This window comes from Podarcis erhardii (genome assembly GCF_964252035.2).
Source record: "Podarcis erhardii genome assembly, chromosome: 12".
NCBI lineage: Eukaryota > Metazoa > Chordata > Lepidosauria > Squamata > Lacertidae > Podarcis > Podarcis erhardii.
In genome coordinates this window covers 45,498,433-45,518,904 of record NC_138513.1, presented here as the reverse complement: position 1 = coordinate 45,518,904, position 20,472 = coordinate 45,498,433, and the positions used below count along the sequence as shown (strand labels likewise).

Below are 20,472 nucleotides of genomic sequence, written 5' to 3'. Positions count from 1 at the left end.
ATTTTTTTTATTTGTTTGTTGCATTCATATCCCACATTTTCTTTAAGGAGCTCAGCATGGTGCGTACCAATTAGCCGGGTGACCTTGGACCAGTCAGCCCAACTCACCTCACAGGGCTGTTGTGAATATAAAAATAGGAAGAAAAGAACAATGCATATCACCTTGAGCTTTTTGGAGAAAAGATAGGATAGAAATGTGAAAAATAAACAGATCATCATCATAATCATAAATTGTTTGGGCTACACTAGTGGTTGTTAAAGTATCTAGGAAAGTAGGAGAAGAGATGGGCTGAATTTGCCAAGCTGGAGACTTGAAATACAGCTGGCTGCTTCCCTAATCCTGGAGAGACCACTGTAAGCCAGTGGGAATCTTGCACCCTTTGCCCTGAGTGGCACGTAAGTGGCTGCTGGCAGCAGTGAGAGAAGAATAGGATGGGATTCCCATTGCTACCCTACAGTTTGTGCCTTTTGTAGCAGTGCCTAACTATTCCATCTTCCCAAAAAAAAACAAAAAAAAAAAAACAGTACCAAGTATGAGCCCTGCAAATGGTAGGATCACTTTCAACGGTTCTTTTAGCAGTGGTAGAATGGAGATGAGCATGGAAGCAAAAGTACTGTTTGCTAATTTTCTTCTCTACACTTTATGTATACATTTCTTTTCTACATTTTATTTGTACACCCAGCACATTCTGCATACACTATACACTCAATAGTGGTTCACAACAAAGCAAGGCAAAAAAAAAAAAAAAAAAAAAGTAAATACAGAAAAACCCTCAACTGAGGCAGCAATGGAGAATCTCCAGCTTTATAATATGTCTATGAAAAACTGATTGCTTTAGTTACAGATAGGTAGCCGTGTTGGTCTGCCATAGTCAAAACAAAACAAATTCCTTCCAGTAGCACCTTAAAGACCAACTAAGTCAGTTCTTGGTATGAGCTTTCGTGTGCATGCACACTTCTTCAGATACACTGAAACAGAAGTTTCCAGACGCTTCTATATAGTGAGAAGGTGGGGAGGGGTATTACTCAGAAGGGTGGTGGGAATGGGTGATTGGCAGATAGCTGTGATGAGCCTGTTGACGACTCTTAACGACTGCAATAGGTCTTACAGGAAAAAGCAAGGGGTGAAAAGGTGAAAAATGGCTTTGTCATGTATAATAAGATAAGAATCCAAGGTCTTTGTTCAGACCAGGTTTTTCCATGGTTTTGAGTTTGGTGATAAGTTGTAATTCAGCAGCTTCTCTTTCCAGTCTATTTCTGAAATTCCTTTGTAGTAAAAGGAATTTTTGTAGCTGTTTTACTACAAAGGAATTTCAGAAATAGACTGGAAAGAGAAGCTGCTGAATTACAACTTATCACCAAACTCAAAACCATGGAAAAACCTGGTCTGAACAAAGACCTTGGATTCTTATCTCATTATACATGACAAAGCCATTTTTCACCTTTTCACCCCTTGCTTTTTCCTGTAAGACCTATTGCAGTCGTTAAGAGTCGTCAACAGGCTCATCACAGCTATCTGCCAATCACCCATTCCCACCACCCTTCTGAGTAATACCCCTCCCCACCTTCTCACTATATAGAAGGGTCTGGAAACTTCTGTTTCAGTGTATCTGAAGAAGTGTGCATGCACACGAAAGCTCATACCAAGAACTGACTTAGTTGGTCTTTAAGGTGCTACTGGAAGGAATTTGTTTTGTTTTGATTGCTTTAGATTATTTATGGATCCCAACTGTCTCCACCCCAATTAATGTTCAGGGAAAGAAAACAGTTAACACCCTTTGTGTCTCTAGCAGTTGATTTCATCTGTTCTTGAAATATATTGCAGTCACTTTATCCTTTAATTATTAGATTATTCCTTCTTAATTTAATTGAATTAGCATGATTTGAAGAGCTACTTCTGAAGGTGCTTGCTAGCAGGAGGGTTAAGTGCAAAACATTCTTACACATACAATGCTAATACTCTGGGCCACGTAGATATGGTTCTATATCCTATCTAGTCAGTTTATAGGGCCAGCTCTTCCTTAACTCCACAGCAGAACTACAGTGGTACCTCAGGTTAAGAACTTAATTCATTCTGGAGGTCTGTTCTTAACCTGAAACTGTTCTTAACTTGAGGTACCACTTTAGTTAATGGGGCCTCCCGCTGCCCCACCGCGGCACAATTTCTGTTCTCATCCTGAAGCAAAGTTCTTAACCCAAGGTACTTTTTCTGGGTTAGCGGATTCTGTAACCTGAAGCGTCTGTAACCTGAGGTACCACTGTACTTTAGATTATTTTGTGGATTAAGGGTAGACACAGCAATACGTTTTGAAACGGTCCATTTCATGAGAATTATTAGAATCCCTTCCCCCAAAGAACACTAGGTTCAGGTGCAATACAAATCCATTCTTTAGTTAGCTAAACCATTCGTAGGAAGCCTTCAGCCTATGGGACCTAATTAGACCTGGCAGTCTTCCACATTTGGCCCATGAGGCCACACCCACTTGTCCCACACCTGGCACCAGGTGATAGATGCAGAGAGCAAATCCCTTTGAAGTTGTTGCCTGAAGTTGTAATGATGTCAAGTGATTGGCAGTAAGGTGGCCCCACCTAAATGTCGAAGTTGGCCTGCAATGGGTGAGGGAAGTAAGGATCTAGCCCCCAGGCTGGATCCAGTTCTTAACCCTGAGCAAAATTATGGTTTATTTGAACATCTGAACCATAAACTTCAAATCTTAAACCTCAGTTTGAAGCTTGCAAGTTTGCAAATCACTGTTTGTGCTAAATTCAGTCAATTGACAACCACAGTTATGGCTGCTGCTCCACCGCAGGAGCCTTCTGCACCAAGCAGAGGTGAATAAACTTAATGAAATTATAAACCAGAGCAGATGGAAATCAAGAGCAGGCAAACAGCCCTAAACTATTGTTTGGCTGATGTTTGTTGGAAAGCTCAAATTATGGTGTGGTTTCTTAACTATGGCTAGCATAATGTTTCACATTGCATCTGAACCAAGACTTCATTTGGCTCTCGACTCAGTGAAGCTAGCCCAGAATGTAGCTGTGGTTCTTACACAAAGGAGACTACCAAGAGCTTATGGTCAGAAGTTTGGAGCAAGAACACTATTCCCACTGGTCATACTGTTGATGTAATATGGATGGCCATGGGATGGTATCAGCTCTGTGCTAATGACTGTACTTCCTGGTAGACACTTAAGATGTAACTGCAAATGTTTCTTCCTAATCACCACTATGAAGCTAAATTGTTTATTTTGAAAAATTTTAATAGTCTTTACCTTCTTTATCTTATTGAAATTAGGTAATATTGTGGCCCATATAATCAGTTCGCATTTTCAGTTTGAAATGCCCTCATTTTTTACATTTGTATTTACCCAGGCATTTTAACTGACTAACCCTAAACCATAAAAGTAATTTATATTGCTATTTTATATAATTTTTATTTTTGAACAAAAAAAAATATGTATACTATTGTTGTGGAATCCGGATTAGATGGGCAGTTTATAAATGCTTTACATAAATAACATATCTGATTGTTGTTTTTAAACTATAATAAATTCTTTTTTACTGTAGATTCAAAATCTGAATGCAAGGATTTCATAGGAAGAGATGCAGTCACCCTTCAAGGAAGTTTCAGTCTGCAAGTGATTACTAGCTTATTACAAAGTCTTTTCAGATTCCCACAACTTGCAATCACCTGGGAAATACAATGGTATTTAATAACTGGTAAAGTCTGGACATACCTTCCCAGTATGTTTATTTTTCTGTATATCTTTTATTCTCTCACCCAAAGCAGATGTTAAGATATGGTGGCCAAGACACGCTGCCAGAAGATATCAGGTCAAATCACTTAACTTTGTTTTGCTTCAATCCCACAACTAATTAAATCACTTGTTTTTACATTGAACCCTAATAAAACACCGCTAGATAGCTGCACTGTGATCTCTTGGCCACACTTATGAAAAAAAATATGAGCACATGGGAAATCAACAATGCAGACAAAGACTTCTAAAATTCATATTTCATACCATATGTTTCATATTTTTTTAACATGAGATTTTTATCTGTCCTAATGTGGCTAGTAGGAATAATTACTATGGGTTTTTCTGGAAATGCTAAAATAATTGCACTGCAATGAGAGGGGTAGATGTGCTCTTAGTATGGCACTGCAGTCTTTGAATCTATAAAGTTCCCTTGGAAAGATTATGGAAACCAAATTCAGCAAGTCCTTTCTTAGCCATTCCACCTTTTGCAGCGGAGAATTAAAGCAAGTTTATAAGGCAACTGACGCATTCATTCATTCATGGGCTTTACCCACTGGCACAACCACCCACAAATGGTTTCACTCATAAGCAGCACAAACCGCAGTAGGATTGTGGGATAGACATTCCAGAGGGGATGAGATGTGATTGGAAGGCACAATAGAAGTTCCACAGAAACCGTGCAGATTAGCATAAAAGTCAAACAATCCATGCCTCTTTCTAGCCCCAATGGGAATTTTGAACAGGTAAAGAGCAGAATAGGTGAGAGATGGAACATTTGCAAAACTTGGGAATACTTATTTTTGGGAAAGGAGGGTAACAAAACCAGAAGAGATAAGCCACTTGCTCAGGTGATGGTCAAGGGCAGAAGTCAATAACCTACAGCCACCTCTACATGTCCTCTCATATTCCCTGGCATCTGGGCCAGGACTGTCCATGACAGCTTCCTCAACCTTGGCCCTCCAGATGTTTTTGACCTACAACTCCCACGATCCCTAGCTAGCAGGACCAGTGGTCAGGGATGATGGGAATTGTAGGCTGAGGAAGCCTGGTCCATGTAGCTCCAACCTGTTTTTAGCCAAATGTCCCACATCACTTTCCTCTGATCTCAACTACATGTACAAGGTATGCTACGATCCTTGGGATTCCAGATTCTCAGCTAGACAACAGAACAGTCCTGGTTTAAGAATACATGAATGCATAACACTTAAAAAAAATGTTTATCTCTCTTCCAGACCTATCTTGCATGAAGTCAGGCCATTGGTTCCACATTGCCCAGTACAGTGACAGCAAATGTCTTCCCCAGCTCTGCTACCTGAAAGACTTTTAACTGGAGATGTCACAACTGAACTACGAACCTTCCCCATGAATGACTCTTCTCGGTACTTAAAAAAATTGGGTAAAGAACTGCAAACAAACTTACGAGTTTCGCCCCCAAACAGGTCATAAAGTATGTTTCAATTGTGTCACTTAGGTGCTGTAGATTTGAACTGATCTTGCTAAATAAACTACACAGATGCATAGATTTGTTAAGGCTACAAGAAATTGGATGTAACATTTGATCCCTGAAACAGAAGCCAGCAGCTCAAACAGGATGCTGGCTTCAGCCTGCCATAAAGACAGAGCAGCAGCTAGCAACATGCCATGCTTAACTAAGGGTGATAATGGCTGAACAAACAATAGGAGATAAGGCATCGCCACTATCAGCCAGTAACTAGCCCACCTCATCAGTCAGGAACTCTTTTGTATTGCTAACAGGACAGTCAAATCCTGAACCATCAAGTCATCTAGAACAAAAGGCAATTTTCCTTCCAAAAGGCAGGGTAAAATGTTTTTATTTAAACTTTTTTTATCAGATGCACCACAAATCTCATTCAACAACCTATCTCTAGTTACTTTTTGCTTTTGCAGAAGACTGATAATTTTAAAAGATTTCAGAGGCAAATAAATCCATTTCAAAAAATGTGTAAAAATTGCTGTTTTGATAAAGACAATATTTTATTTAGCACAGTACATAAATAATGGTATATTTCTACTTACAGATTTAACATGAAAATTATCCTCGCCCAACATCCTTTGGTTTGTGGCAGTAAATTATTCTCCATATATAACAACAAAAATATCAAGTGTACACCTAATACAGAACTATAGATGACAATAAGAAACCTTGTATTATTGAAATAAAATCTAATAGAAAAAGACATGTATTACTCTTTGCCTAATACTATTTTGATAGCAAAATAGCAAAAACAATTTGCAGGTTTTAATGTAGTTCAGAATTGTGGACAATGTAACAAGTCCATGTTCTGTCTACAAATGAATTGCTTTACGTTAGTAACAGCTGTAAAATGGAAAGGCAGACTAGAAATAGTTATTATAGCACAATCCACAAATGACAGAACGCTGTATAGTAGCTCTTAAACCTCCCTTCATCTCCCTCCACAACTTAGATAACATCATTTTAAATGCTTTGATTTAACTGATTTGTAGAATAGGCTTTTCGTGCCATTAAATAACTCAACCAACGTAGATGCAACTTTGCATGCTTACCTGCTCTGTGGATCATAGCCTTGGACAAATATTCTTCAGCAATCAAGTACTACAGAATATTCGGCTCTTTAAAGAAATCTAAATTGGACATTTTTGTTGAAGGATGCAAGTTAGAAAATACTTTTGAAAAACGGTAGAAAGTTCAAACTATATCAAGTTAGCATCTGTGATGAATTGGCTAGAACATAAAACACTTTGCTCACAATTCCTACCTTTATATATGCCTATAATATATTTGACAAAGACAAACATTTGTTTTGGTACAAGCATCTCATAAAAATAGAGCATACTTTTTAAATAAGTTGATGACGTTAACACCCATTCTGCATATTTAAAGCTTGTCTGATTGTAAATGAACATTTTTTAAAAATATATTCTTATCCCTTACTGAAAATATAAATAACTAACACAAGAAAATTCAATTTACACTAAGGATTGTGACCTCTTTATTAGCCATGTAACCAACTTAATATCGCTTCAGAGTCCCACACTTGACTTAGCAGTATGTTCTTCACTGTGTTCAGAAACATGGGTGCTGACTTTTGCACAGCAGCCCCCACCCTCCACCCAATGAGCAAATTGGCTTATATTTAATTTTAAACACATTTGGCTTTGACTTTTCTGTTTTTGGCAGTCAAGATGATCACACTGTAACAGATATTACGTTGGAGGGCATTCTGTCACGTTATTATCTACGCTACAAATGGCAATGTCCTTTGAGCTACTTTCATCCACATAGCCAAGGGGAATGAAAATGGTGACTCACCTGCACTGCTTTCTGCCTCCTAAATGAACTCGTGTATGTAATTAATTGCTCCATCTATCAAAAAGACCTCCATGTGTTATTACTACTCATACTTTATCCATGAATAATTCGCATTTTATTTATTTCTTTATAAATACTGTAGTTCTGTCTAGTAGGTTGTCCTGATGTGAATGGGAACTTGTAACTGCCTGGTGTTCTCACACTATTTCTATTCACATCAGAAGCCAAGACTGCACAAATTGTGGCCCTTGGGTGTGCTACACCAACCATGTACTGAAGGCTTCCACCTGTTTTACAGATACTGTTATCCAGTCCAACTGGGGCCATAAATGCAGGTGCTTTAGATCAAACAGCCGAGGATTCACAATACACAACTGGTGTCCCACCCAGAGAGGACATCTTGTGCATGCCTGTCATAAATGTTTGAGAACAGTAAAACGTTCCTAAGGGACTCTCCTGAATTTCAATAGAAATTCCACACCACGCTTCACTAACTTTATGCTTAGAATCATAGAAAACTTAACATTGATATGTATGTGACAGAACCGAGTCTCTGTTGGCCTGCTTCCATTTTTAAAAGCCCCAAACTCTTACTTTGCAGAATCAGCCAACTTAGCCTGTTTTACAGATATTCTATATCCATCACAGGTGGTGACCCAGTTTACAAGTTACACTCAGCTAAGCCACACTTTGGTCCTGAGCAGCATGTCTGCAGCAGGACCAAGGGAGGGGACCCAAGACTGCGATCTTGATTCCAGGAACCCACACATTTGCTCATTGTGTTAAACCATGGGTTGGCTTAGGGTTACAAGTGGAATGAGCTAGTGAGACCTTTCCAGGAAATAGTCGTGCATTGTCTGATCGCCTCCACTGCTTTCCATGCAAATGCAGAGGCTTAGCTGCCCAGCTGAGGTTGGATTTTTATTTTTACATCTTCTCATAAACCTTGCAACATTAAATCACCCACATCCCTAGGCGGGGAGACACCCCTTTTTCCATGTTGGTGACAGCTTTTAATTGTTAAAAGGGCGTGGGATATTCCGATCTCTAATCTGGAGCTTTCTGCTGACAATTGTGGCTATGGGATATATTACTGCATTCTTTGTTCCTGGGGAGAAAATGGACTTGAACATCATGGAAGTTGGTAGTTCTGCTTCTAGTCTTTCGATATGAAGTTGGGCAAAGCATTTGCTTGACCCTAGCCTCTTTTGCAGTGGTCTTAATGAAAGTGGTAACAATTCAACCTGCAAGTGGAGTCTCTTATGATGGCAAACTTTCTCACAAAAAAGCCTTTCTATATATATGAAGCTTGATATCAAGGCAAAGGCTAGACTGGAGTTTTTCTCCCTGACACAGTATCTTTGACATGGGGTAATATGGAGGAATGTTAACTCAAAGCCCAGACCCAGATCTACCACACCAGGGGAATGACACCAATGTAACAGACCTATTTTCTTCCCCAAGTCCACCTGTCCTTTCCACTATAGCTGGAGCGCAGAGTGTTTTTGGTTTCAGTTGCTCATTTTATTTTTTACGGGTACTTCTGTGAAACACTGACCTAATTCTTCTGAAAAACAATGACATTTAAAATTCTAAAGAAGTTGCTCAGGAAGAAATCAAGCACCACTATCATTTTTAAAAATAAAGTAACCGCAGGCACGCCATCACATGCAACAATAAAGAGTGGCAAAATAGGACATTTTATCAGAATTATCTGGAAGAGAACTGTGACCACAAAAGAGGCTTTTAGAACTGTGTTTAATGTTTAAACTGAAGAGCTTAGGGAATTGATTAGTTCCCCCTGGATGTTCAGTGGTCCCTGAAACAGGGAAAGACACACACACACACACGTGCTTCCCGTTAATACACAACAGGTCCATTTCATGAGTTTCCAACTTTCTCCTGCAGGAAAATGCGTAGGAAGGAATGTAGCCTAAAATCTGGGTCCTATCCACACACCCTCAGGATGAGGCCCTTACCATGAAAGACATGTTGAACTGTGACAGCCATGTTGAAACAAAGATCCAGCAGCAGGAAGAGAACAAAGCAGCATCTAAAGAGATACGACACACAAATAAAAGCTTGTCCAAAGTGTGTTGATGCCATAATCCAAACCATTCTCCTGCATTAGAAAGAGTTCTGGGGCAGCCAACACTGAACTGTGACTTCAAATCCAAAGGTTGCAATATTGCACAAACTAACACTAAGCAAATCTGCATCGTTGATTTGGGCTTAGTCCCAAATCCATCCCCCAAAGGCCTCTATGGGCAGAGAAACAGAAACCTAAATATGGGCACCTGGCTAGCCAAGAGTCTACAGCTACAATGCGAGTTTACCAGAAAAAAACTGAAGTCAGCAAAAAGCGGGACAGATACAACTTCACTTTATAGCACTACTTCCTCTGAATACTAAATCAGCCACAGCAAATAGGCTACCCTAACCCCGATCTGACCGAACACAAACAGGAAATGGATGCTGGGGGGTGGGCAGAACATTCAAAACAAGCCAATTTACAGACAAAGCGACAGAGATAAGACTGAGATGCTTTCTTCTCCAGTATTCACAGGCAGAAGAAAAAGATGAATTGGAATTGTGCCCAATATTGCAGAAGACAAAAATTCTACAATGGAAAATGGTAATTGTGTAGTGATTTTTCACAGGACCCAAAATGGAAGGAAATGACAGTGACTTTGGGCGTGATCCAGCCAGAATAAAGTATATTTAAGTCCCATTTATTTCAGTGGAAGAGTTAAGCATATGCTTATTTTAAAGCGATTAACAGGCTGTATTTTACCCATAACTTAGTCCTTGCCAACAATATATGCTTAATCTGAGGTGGGTCAGGTGATACTTATCTCTGCACCCAATCCTTGAGTGATACTTTCAGTGGCTTTTTCATTTTGTAATCTAGTGCACCAACTAGACCAAAACAAAAGTAGAAGCATATGCCTTAATTAAAGCATGTAGCGTTGGAGCCAGACCTGAGTTATTTTCACACAATGGTACATATTCCTGAATTAACCCTATTTTCATCTTGACATCATTAGTCCTTTCAAATGCTTTCTTGTGAACGTTATCGTATATAAAATACTCAATTTTAGAGCCAACACCTGACATTTTAGGGCTGCAACTCTCAAACACAAGATTGTATGAAATCTGCTATTTCATATCCAAACACCAACATTTTAGGATTGAACCCTGAAAGTTGAGACTGGTAGATATGTGCAATGAAGTTACATAGTTAAAATCAAATCCACTCTCTGAATCTGCCCACCAAGATGCCATATGTATATCAGATTTGGAATTTTGTAAAATATATGGTTGAGGCATAAATGAATAATTAAACTAGTCTCATTTTTATATCCCTGAGTTTCAGAACTTCCAAAAGCCAGGTATGAAGATTTTACTATCAAGAATAACATCAGGAGGGAGCTGGAAAAGGGAAAGATGTATTATTGAGGATATTAAATGGTAAGTCCAGTAACATAGTTCATTAGCTGAAGGGGGACAGGGAGATTGTTAACTTTTATCAAAGCTGTAACATTAGGGCAAAATTAACAATCCTCAAGTCAGACTGGGCAGTGAAAGGCTTAAAAATTGAGATATACGCATGAAATGTTTGTGTGTGTACGTGCATATCTTGGTATATAAAGTCTTTGATTGAGCATCAGAATTTCTAAAGAGCACTTATAACCCCATACATATATGACTGCTTAGTAAGTGGTCCAGAACCTGTTAATAAGAAAGTGTGTCAAAGTAAGGGATAGCCAGGTGCCTGGATGCAATTGGAAGCATTTTGCACTGTTAGTGGACTTCCTTCTTGAGGTTGGTTGCGTTCACTACAGAGGAAAATAAATTGTTCCTGCTGGATTGTAAATGCACAGATTTTAAAAATCCTCCTGAGGGTTCTCTTGTGCTTTTCATGGCTTTTCTGCTTCCTGTAATTCATCCTGTGGCAAATCTAGAGAGAAACAGAAAGAAAAAAAGAAGATTATGTCTAAATGTGGTTATACCTAGCAGCCTTGATGTTAATACCTTGCAATTCTATTGCCTGCCAAAGTCCTGAGTATCACCAAAGTCAGTACTTTCCAGTAATTTAATTTCCTGGTATTCCACTACTTTGCAAATTACAGAGGCACTTCAGTTCTTCTATGCCCCTTTGACCAAGTGTACCTAACCTTAGAAGAGATAAGAGAACGAATAAACTTTCCAGAGGCATAGTTTCAAAGTGCTGTTCCTTTATAACTGGCTGACACCTTGGGAGGACTGTCTGTAACAACCCATTAGTCAGGGAGATGGTTTCTTTAAAATTATCTCTCCATTAATTCCGCCTTTTATGTTGATGGTGCAAGGAAGAGGAATAATAAAACTGCCTTTCGAAGAGAAACGGGAATCTATAAATGGTGAATAGTTCAATTCAGATTTCAATTCCTCCATCCCAACTTCTCTGTCGTTTTTGGTTCTTAAGAATTGGGTCACATGAGAAAGTGGCTGGGTATGTTGTTAAGAAACTGAACAAACTTTATAGAGAATCTAGAGCCAGAGAGAGATGCAAAGCACCTCAAAGGCTAATCAAGAGCAGCAGCTCAGTGGAAAAACACGTTGGGGACACAAAAGACCAAAGCAATGAAGTCTCAGCAAGAGCATTAATTCCCCCAGGGTCTCTGAGGCTCCTTTCTCCAAAGTGTCTGCTTTCCAAAAGACAATTAAAAGGACCATGTGGAGAGTTGGGTTGGACTGGCAAAGGTCATCTTGCGATGGACCTTCTTTTGTTCTGTGCTGTTAGCACACGCTGAGGTGCTGCAGGGATCACCATAAGATGCTGTCTCATTTAATAACTTCATTAATGGCCAGGAAGAGAGAGTCAAGCAGTAGGTTAATTAAAAGGGCAGATTATAATAAACTGAGAAAAACCACAAATACTAATCAAGAGAATGAAAACACACATACACACAGACAAAGTTGCTGGGGTGGGGGGAATCAGTTTGAAATCCAAAAGATAAATATTTGAGAGGCGCATTTGCTGAAAATGGCATCATTCATTCATTCATTCATTGAGTCATTTCTTTAATCCACTGGTATTCTGTTTACTGTTCTCATGGAGGCAGGTAAAAATAAAGCTACAATATAATTAAAACTACACAAGGAAGACAAATGATCAAAATGTACAATTTTAAAATCATGCAAATATAAAAACAAAAAAAGCAGCAGACATGATTTAGAATTTAGCAAACTACATATGGTTTAATGGGCTAATGAAATAGCGAGACCCATGTGACCACCAGGCCCATGGCATAGGAAAGAAGGATACAACACAGCCTGGATTAATAATGGCAAAGTGCCTTTTAAAAAGGAAGGGGTACTGGAAGATGGCTACTGCATGAAATTAAATCTGAGAGCTGCTGCACCCTCTTTTCTTCCAATATTTATGATTTCTCAAGAGAAATATATGATGTTAATAATGATTAAGAATCAGTTAATTTCATTGTACACAGGTTGTACATTGACAATAAAGGTATTATTATTAAACTAGCTGATGATAGGAGAATGATGGATCAATGGCAGTTATCACCTGAGGGCTCTCTAGAAATTCTATACAGTGAGGGGGAAACATGGAACTCAAATAAGAGCTCTAGTAATTCTCTCCATTTTCTGACACAAGTATTTTCACTTCTTGGGACCTTTTCACTTTCTGTCATCCCCTTCTAAGGGAAGATTTAGCAACCATTTTTGATTCTGAAAAATAATATGTTTCAATCACAACAAGATTCTTGTGCAGGTGGGCCTTATTTAAAGGAAATGAATTGTATATAGTTATGTATTAGGTATCTCATTGGCAAGCTGGCAAATTTCCCAGAATCCTTAAGCTACAATTATTATGATAATATAATTATGATCTTCTAAAAATGCATCTATTGTTCAAAATCACTTAACAACAACAACAACAACAACAACAACAACATTTTTAGTGGGAAAACCCAGCTTCCTTTTTCTCTACATATAATCTTTCTCCCATGAACATATGCCAAAAAATGTCTATTTCAGAGACTTCGGACAGGAACAAGCTGAAATAGCATTTGGGGCCCGCTGAACAATACTAGTGTGAGTTCATCAACTTGTGGTCTGAAAGAGAAGGAGAAAACAAAACCCCCAAGTAAAATGTGAAACTTTGCAATTTAGAAGTTGACCCCAGGACAATCCAAGTTATGTGACCATATGAGACATATTCTCAAACCTTTACTGGCATATATACAAGATTCCAGAAGGGTTCAGTAAAGCACTCATCAGAAACCCATATCTAACACTTAGGCTAATGTTGTATAATGTATAACATTCGCGAATCCTCATTGTGTGTTGCAGAAACCTGGCTACTATCTCCTTCTTATCCCCATCCTGAGTAAGCAATTGATCCCTGATCTCAATTTATAAGAAAAGAGCAAGTGTGACTTGTCTAAAGTGTGTGATGAAGGTGACAGAAATAGGACTGTAAATCAGAAATTTAAGAATGTTTTTATCTGCTGATAATTTTTGGTTTTTAATGGGATAGCTTTGTTTTTAATTGCTGTAATCTGCCCCAAGTAATGCAAATGCACAGGAAGGGTATTCTAAAGAAATTTGTATGGAAATACTGAAGGTGTGTGTGTGTGTGAAATTATAACACTTTATTTAAATAAGTATTTACTTCACTTCTGGAATGCACTTTCTAAGCCTCAAAGCGCAAAAGAAATTTAAATATACTACTATACCCTTTTGCTATGTGTAGAATTCCGTAGGCATTCTGTTGGATTAGTTGATTGTATGTTTTCTGTGCTCATTTTACAGAATGGCTGCCTAAGCAAAGATTTCTTAAGAGCTTCTTTCAAGATCTTCCTACCATAACCTTAAGGCTGGGAACATTTATCTTCAAAAGAAGCAGCTGAGCAACATGAACTGATGCAAGCGCAAGTCCAGTTAGAAAGCAACCAGAATATCAGATACCAGCTAATGACTTGACATTTCTGCCTCTTCCTGCACCCTCAACCCAGCTTACACCACTAATGGAAGATGTGACCTGACTAGCATACTTTGTATTAGAATAAGTCTATGCTAAAGCTATACTGAGGGTGTAAGGTGAGAGTACTTCCTACATTATAGTCAGAAAGACACTATAAATAATGATCCTGGATTGTAATGCATGTGCAAGCCACTGTTTGCTGGTTCAGATGAAAGGGCAAACTATGGTTTCGACTCAAACCAGGACTGGAGGAGCAAGTTGCCTCATGTGGGAGGTTAACTAATGAGTGAGATGATGAACCATAAAGACAGTATACGTACAGTAAGGTGGTGAAAAAACTGCGGGTGTCTTCGCCCCCATAACTACTGGCTAAAAAAAGCAAAGATGGCAGCATTCAGCCCCATATAATTAAAACATTCTTTCCTATGCTTTTTACAAGAAGAATTGACACTATATTGGTTGAATTTGTTCATTGCGTGTCGAGACCCCGCAGCCACCCCCTCGTTGGAAATAACACAAGGACACAGATATTAGGTAAAGTAAAGGGACCCCTGACCATTAGGTCCAGTTGTGAGCAGTGCACGGAAACGCCATTTACCTTCCCGCCGGAGCGGTACCTATTTATCTACTTGCACTTTGACGTGCTTTCGAACTGCTAGGTTGGCAGGAGCAGGGACCAAGCAACGGGAGCTCACCCCGTCATTGAGATTCGAACCGCCGACCTTCTGATCAGCAAGCCCTAGGCTCTGTGGTTGGGCAAATTTTGGCCACAACTTTATTGAATTACAGAATGTGAGCGGTATTGGCTTAGGCATTGATTGGACCTGACTCCTATATCTATATCTGACTCCTGCCCATTGTGCAGGAAGTCCAGTGAGGGTAAGCCACCGGTAGGGGGAGCCCTGTCGATGTGAGCCAACTCAAGCTCCCCCTGGTGTTCCTGCCGGGGTCGTGTCAAGGCCCTAGCCCCCAGCCGGGCTTCGGACTATATCAACACCCCCGGATTCCTTTAACGGAATACCCTTAAGCATGGAGGGGCAGATATAATTAAAACATTCTTTCGTATGCTTTTTACAAGAAGAATTGACACTATATTGGTTGAATTACTTTGTTCATTGTTGGTTGCTTAACGGAAGAGGCGTATCAGATTGGCCTCCTTCATTAATGAGGAAAGCAACTATTCTCACCAACAGACAAAACTACAGGGGAGAATTACCTTGAGGGCAACATTTTCCAACAGTTTTATACCATTGCTTTTTGCAAGAGCAGCCACCAAGCATCTGTCTGCAAGAAGAGCCAACACCTCTTAAAGAGATGCGAGTTACAACAGCTTTCCATTCACATTGGCCGACTGCAGTTTATACATCACAACTGAAAACTCTTGGCTTCCTTGCTAAAGAGGACAGATCCTAATATTCCTGTTAACTCATTATAATTGCATATGTTCCTTTATGTGAACAATATATGCTCAAAAAAAATATGCTAACAAGAATAGCCTGCATCACAGGTGAAACCTACAGGTAATGTGAGAATAGTTCTCCAAACGTCAACTAGACAAAATATGAAACAATATAGTAACTGAATTTAGAAGGGGGAAATCAAATAAGTACAAAGCCGACAAACATTAGCTCTCACACAATATGCACAAAGATCATCATGCTTCATTCCTTGCATAACTGGATTTATTTTGAAACAACAAGCACTGAATACCGATGTCTAATTAAGCAATCTGTTCCAGGTGTAGAAATTCCAATGAACACATGGAGCTTCCCAATTCATTTTAGTGGAGGGATGTAGGGCATCAATCTCTGTGTTCAGACAAGCACTAGCTCTCGCCCTACAGAAATAAATGGAGATGCTACATAGCAATAGGCTTCTTGTACTGAAACAATAGAAGGTAAATGCTAATTCCGTTTTGGTAGAACCTTGCTTATGACTCAATAGATGTATTGTTCTGTTTTTGACTCCAGTCTCAAACGCTGTCATGACTCTTCAGTGCCACTGCGAAATCAAGGTTGGTTGGAGAAGTACATTTTAGAATCAGGCTGGGATAAATTTGTTTTACAAGAGTTACAAAGTGCAAGATGAGAAAACCCGAGTAGTGACAGGCTGTATGAGAAGATTTCTTGGTCCCACATGTACAGCCACAAGGAAAAATCAGTTGCACAAAGAGCCTCCTCATACATTGCAGTAAAGATACACAACAACTGTTGTGACTCACAAGGGCTCCTCTTCCCCCCCCCCCACAATCAGTGTGTGTGTGGGGGGGGGGTAATAGAAGATCTAGATTGCTTGGAGACAAGCTGAGCCAAAAGTTCAAGAAATTAACTTTTTTGCTACTTCAAGGGCAGACAATAAAGGGTATATGACAAATTCTCTACCTCTTTTTTTGGGGGGGGGGAGTAGTATTGTTAAATTTCCAGGAAAAGGGGTGGGCTTAATTTGAAAAACAGGGTTTCAGGCTTGTTCTCCCCCCCCCCCCCACCTTTTAATACTTAGTTTTGCTGCTGCAATTGGCAGCAGTGCTCGTTTTCGCAGCTCCAGTGGCCTCTCTTTCCCACCTGGGGAGCACTTTCTTCCCCAACATGGCCCAGGAAAAAGGCTACATCACAACACGGCACCCATCCAAAAGATGCATTTTGAGGGGAATATGCAGCAGTGGCAAAACGACATCTGGGGGGGAAAAGGCTGTGGGATATCAAATCCTCCTCTTTTCAAGGTAAGCCTCTAACTTTGCAAATGTAATGATACTCTTCTGCCCCCAAACATTGCAGGATTTATGCCTCTTTTCTCTTGCCCCCCCCCGAAGTCCCTTTCCCCAGATATCTTTTCTCCCACACCCCTGAAATCATTTCCCAAAATGTCCGCACACCGCCGCAGTCTGTGAATAGAACTGTGAAACAAAACTGGGCATTTTTGGTTCATCTTTGTTGTAAGCTCTCTACAAGGAAAAAGATCCATCAACCTGGATTGGAAAGAAAACCTGGGCCACTAGATGGGAAAACTGCATGTGTGGAAAACCTTATTGCATCTGATAGTAAACATGCCTACCAAGTTGCTCTTGGAATCCCAGCCTTCATACTTATTATCCTATCACAGCCAGTTTGGAACAGCTACACATTTGTTAAGTGTTGAAGAACATCTACAGCATGGGTTGGCAAACTAAGGCCGGATCAGGCCGGATCAGGCCCAATTGCCTTCTAGATCCGGTCTGCGGACGGTCCAGGAATCCAGGCAGCCAGCATAGTGCGCACGCACGATGGTTTTTGCAACTCAGCCAGGCTTGGGGGTCAAAAGTGAGGTGGGCGGCTGCTTGAGACAAGCCCCTTTTCCATCCGCCGCGCGAGCAGCAATCTTTTCTTCCAGGGTGGGGAGTGAGGAATAGGGAAAAGGAGCCACAGTTCGGATTTCCACCATGGAATTGCTGGTGACTGACCTCAGGAAGGCAGTTGCGGCGGCAGGGGCTCGGAGGCACCTCAGGAGTGGCGGCAGTGCTGAGCCATGGAAAGGTAAATAGCCGCCGCCACCCTGTCTTCCCTCACGTGGGGAAAAGAACTTTTTTGCTTGAGCAGCGCCAGCCTGACTTAGCGTGGCCAATGGCTTTTCCCTTCACCCACACATGTGCACATGCTCTCCAGGGCTGACAGGAATGGTGCGCTTACCTCAGCCCCCCACCCCTCTGCCTTACAAGAGAAATAATAACTGTCAATGCATAAAACGCAAAGGAAGCGGCATGGATGTATGAGGGAACACCCCCCCCCCAAAAAAAAATCACATTTGGGCAACGTTGGGGTTGGTCCCAATAAGAGTTTTTGCCAAAAATGTGGGTCAGAATCATGGCGACATATAGTCCGGCCCCCCACAAGGTCTGAGGGACAGTGGACCGGCCCCCTGCTGAAAAAGTTTGCTGACCCCTGGTCTGCAGGTTCATCAGTGCTTGCTAACCACTGGTGAATAACTGTTCTTCAAATGTGCCGTTTCTTATTTTAACAAGGGACTATTATAGTGTGAAGAATAAAATAATATTCAAGCTTTCCATAAACGCCTCTGGAAATAATATACAATAATGTTTTACAATTTGATGACATTTTGCTTTGGAGCCTAAGTCGAGAGGAGGAAGCACTGGGGGATTGGGGGGGGGGAATGTGCTTGAAAACAATAGCCAGGGAAAATTACTTTCATGTCATATTTTCCAATCTTGGGTTTCACACATTGCTTTTAACCTATAGTGTGCGTTGTTGTTTTTTAATGCTCCGAGACCTTTCTCCCGCAAGTAATCTCTTGATAAATGTCACTCTTGGCTTTTATTCAAAAGAACAGAAAAGTCACATGAAAGTAAGAGGAAAAGCCTCAGCACTTTGCTGTGCATTTTATCGTATGTTAATTTTTGGTTATCCTGTTTGTTAGCAATCAATGCTAGGCCATGCAAAGATGACATCTGGGTTTCCTAGAGTGAGCCTCAAATTTTGGAGTTCACAGAATGCCTGGAAGTGGGTGCAAAGTTACAGGAAGGAGTATCAGCTAAAACATGCCTCTACAAGGGCACTGACAAGCCTTATGGAGTCTTATTGGCCTCATTATCCCAACCTGGTTTGGGAAGAGCTGCTTCTTGGGGTTAATGGTACTTCACGGAATCATAAAGTTGCGCTTTTCCTGGTATTAAGAAGGGTCAGAGACGTCTCGTTCCATTCATCTTTCTAATGCCAGTTTTAGAACATTGCCCTGCTCCACAAATCTTTGCACATGCCAGCAAAGCATGTTCTGCTTGCTCTGCTATGGGATAGATTGTCGGAGCAGGGAAAAGAGAAGGCAAAACAAATTTAGAAGAAGGGCTTGATCAAAAGAGTTGAAGAAACTTGGTCTAAGACAGCCTTCTCAAACCTGATGCTCTCCATGACATCCGCGACAACTGGCCATGCTGGCTGGGGCTGATGGGAGTTTTATTATCATGAGCCTTTAACATATCTGCTGCTATTGCTGCCAACGTTGGTCCATGGCAGGCAGCAGCTGTGGAAGCTCAGGCTTGATGATCTGAGTCTGCACTAAGAGACAGCCAAGATGGTCTCTGACCTTTTCAGCAGCCTCAGCTTTTGTAGCTGGAGTCAATCCAGGCCCCGCCCTCCCAGGCCAGATAGGAAAAGGCATGTAAGGCAGGGAGCAGGTCTTCCAGGGCTCACAGCCAAGATGGATTTAAGTGTGAACTAATAGCTCCCTGATCAGTACTTCTAGAGGGGGTTAGGATTAAGTGGATGGATGGCCCCTCCATGGGAGTGGGGCAGATCACAGCCAGCCTAGAACTGGCGCGACAGTAAAAAAGAAGAAGAAAACACTCCAATTTGTCCATCCTCATCAGCAAGAGAGCGGGATAGATAGAGGTGGCCCTGCTTATCCCCAGCCTCATTTAGGATTGCCCTAAGTGTAACTCATTTTGTCAGAATTCAAACGAATGAACTCAACGTCTAACTTAGCACTGATTGTAATCATTTTATAGAATCAACTGACTGCAAGATGGCAAAGCTGTTAATTTCAATAAGCCAATCAGGAAGCATTCATTTATTTATATTTACAAAGGAACATGGTTTGTGTATATTGGACTCCTTCCTTAAATATTCAATGCTAAATTGCAGTTACTTCAACAGCTTTTTACAGCTGTATTTATTTCTCACAGCTTTCCTAGTATGCACAGATGATTGAATTTATGAACACGTTAGATTTCTCAATTGAAATATGAGGCAATAATTATGGCATCTAAATGCAAAATAAAAAATGTTTTCCGGATTGCAGTGTAAAAGGATGTCTCTCTGTGTGTGTGTGTGTGTGTGTGTGTGTATAAATTCTTGGAGGTTGCTCTCTGCTACACTATGAACTCCTTTATAGCTAAATTTAAGACTGCCAAATGGGTCAGGGCTTAGGTATGCCTATATCTTTGAGCAAAATTAACCAGCCCCACAATTCAAGGAACAGGAAGCCCATGCCACAATTTCAGTATCTTACATGCAATTAATTGTGTTGAAGTAACTAAGGATTTATCAGAGGTTGACTGATCCTTTACATATTTTATAAAACTGGAGCTCAGTCCCCTGCAAAGTAATTCTGACAATTATCTGATGATTGGCTTAGAAAACCATTGGTTGAAGTCAATGAGGCTGCAAATAAGTCTTAGGAGGGATGAAAGTAACAATTTAAAATGCAGTATGGTTTTCTAATGGGCAAAGGAAACTGTAAAACTTTAGTAGACGTAGCATGCTTGGGAACAGTAAAACTTTCATCCGTTTACATGATCTGGTGAGAAATAAGCCCGGTTATTGCAGAAGCCCAAAGCATGGCTGAACAAAGAGACTTGATGCTTGTGAATTTGGAAACAGTGATTGTAGCTGGTAATTTGGAAATTTTGTAAAATGGCAAATT

At 40.4% G+C, this 20,472-nt stretch overlaps 1 protein-coding gene and 1 long non-coding RNA gene across 18 annotated transcripts in view; one reads left to right on the top strand and one right to left on the bottom strand.

The window, feature by feature from the left end:
* Positions 1–20,472, top strand: part of LOC309326275 — a 29,921-nt gene that overhangs the window by 2,152 nt on the left and 7,297 nt on the right. For 4 of the 17 annotated variants that reach the window (XR_014150232.1, XR_014150233.1, XR_014150234.1 and 1 more), the window contains exons 2-6: positions 3,567–3,637; positions 4,990–10,541; positions 13,893–14,180; positions 15,803–15,961; positions 16,585–16,783. This is a non-coding gene — a long non-coding RNA (uncharacterized lncRNA). The other 13 variants (XR_014150236.1, XR_014150237.1, XR_014150238.1 and 10 more) reach the window with 13 other exon arrangements.
* BBS9 (Bardet-Biedl syndrome 9) overlaps positions 5,732–20,472 on the bottom strand; it is a 227,669-nt gene continuing 212,928 nt past the window's right edge. Inside the window, exon 22 of the mRNA XM_081834761.1 lies at positions 5,732–11,031. Coding sequence (XP_081690887.1) covers positions 10,991–11,031 — 41 coding nt within the window. The 3' untranslated portion in view covers positions 5,732–10,990. The remainder of the gene's footprint in view (positions 11,032–20,472) is intronic.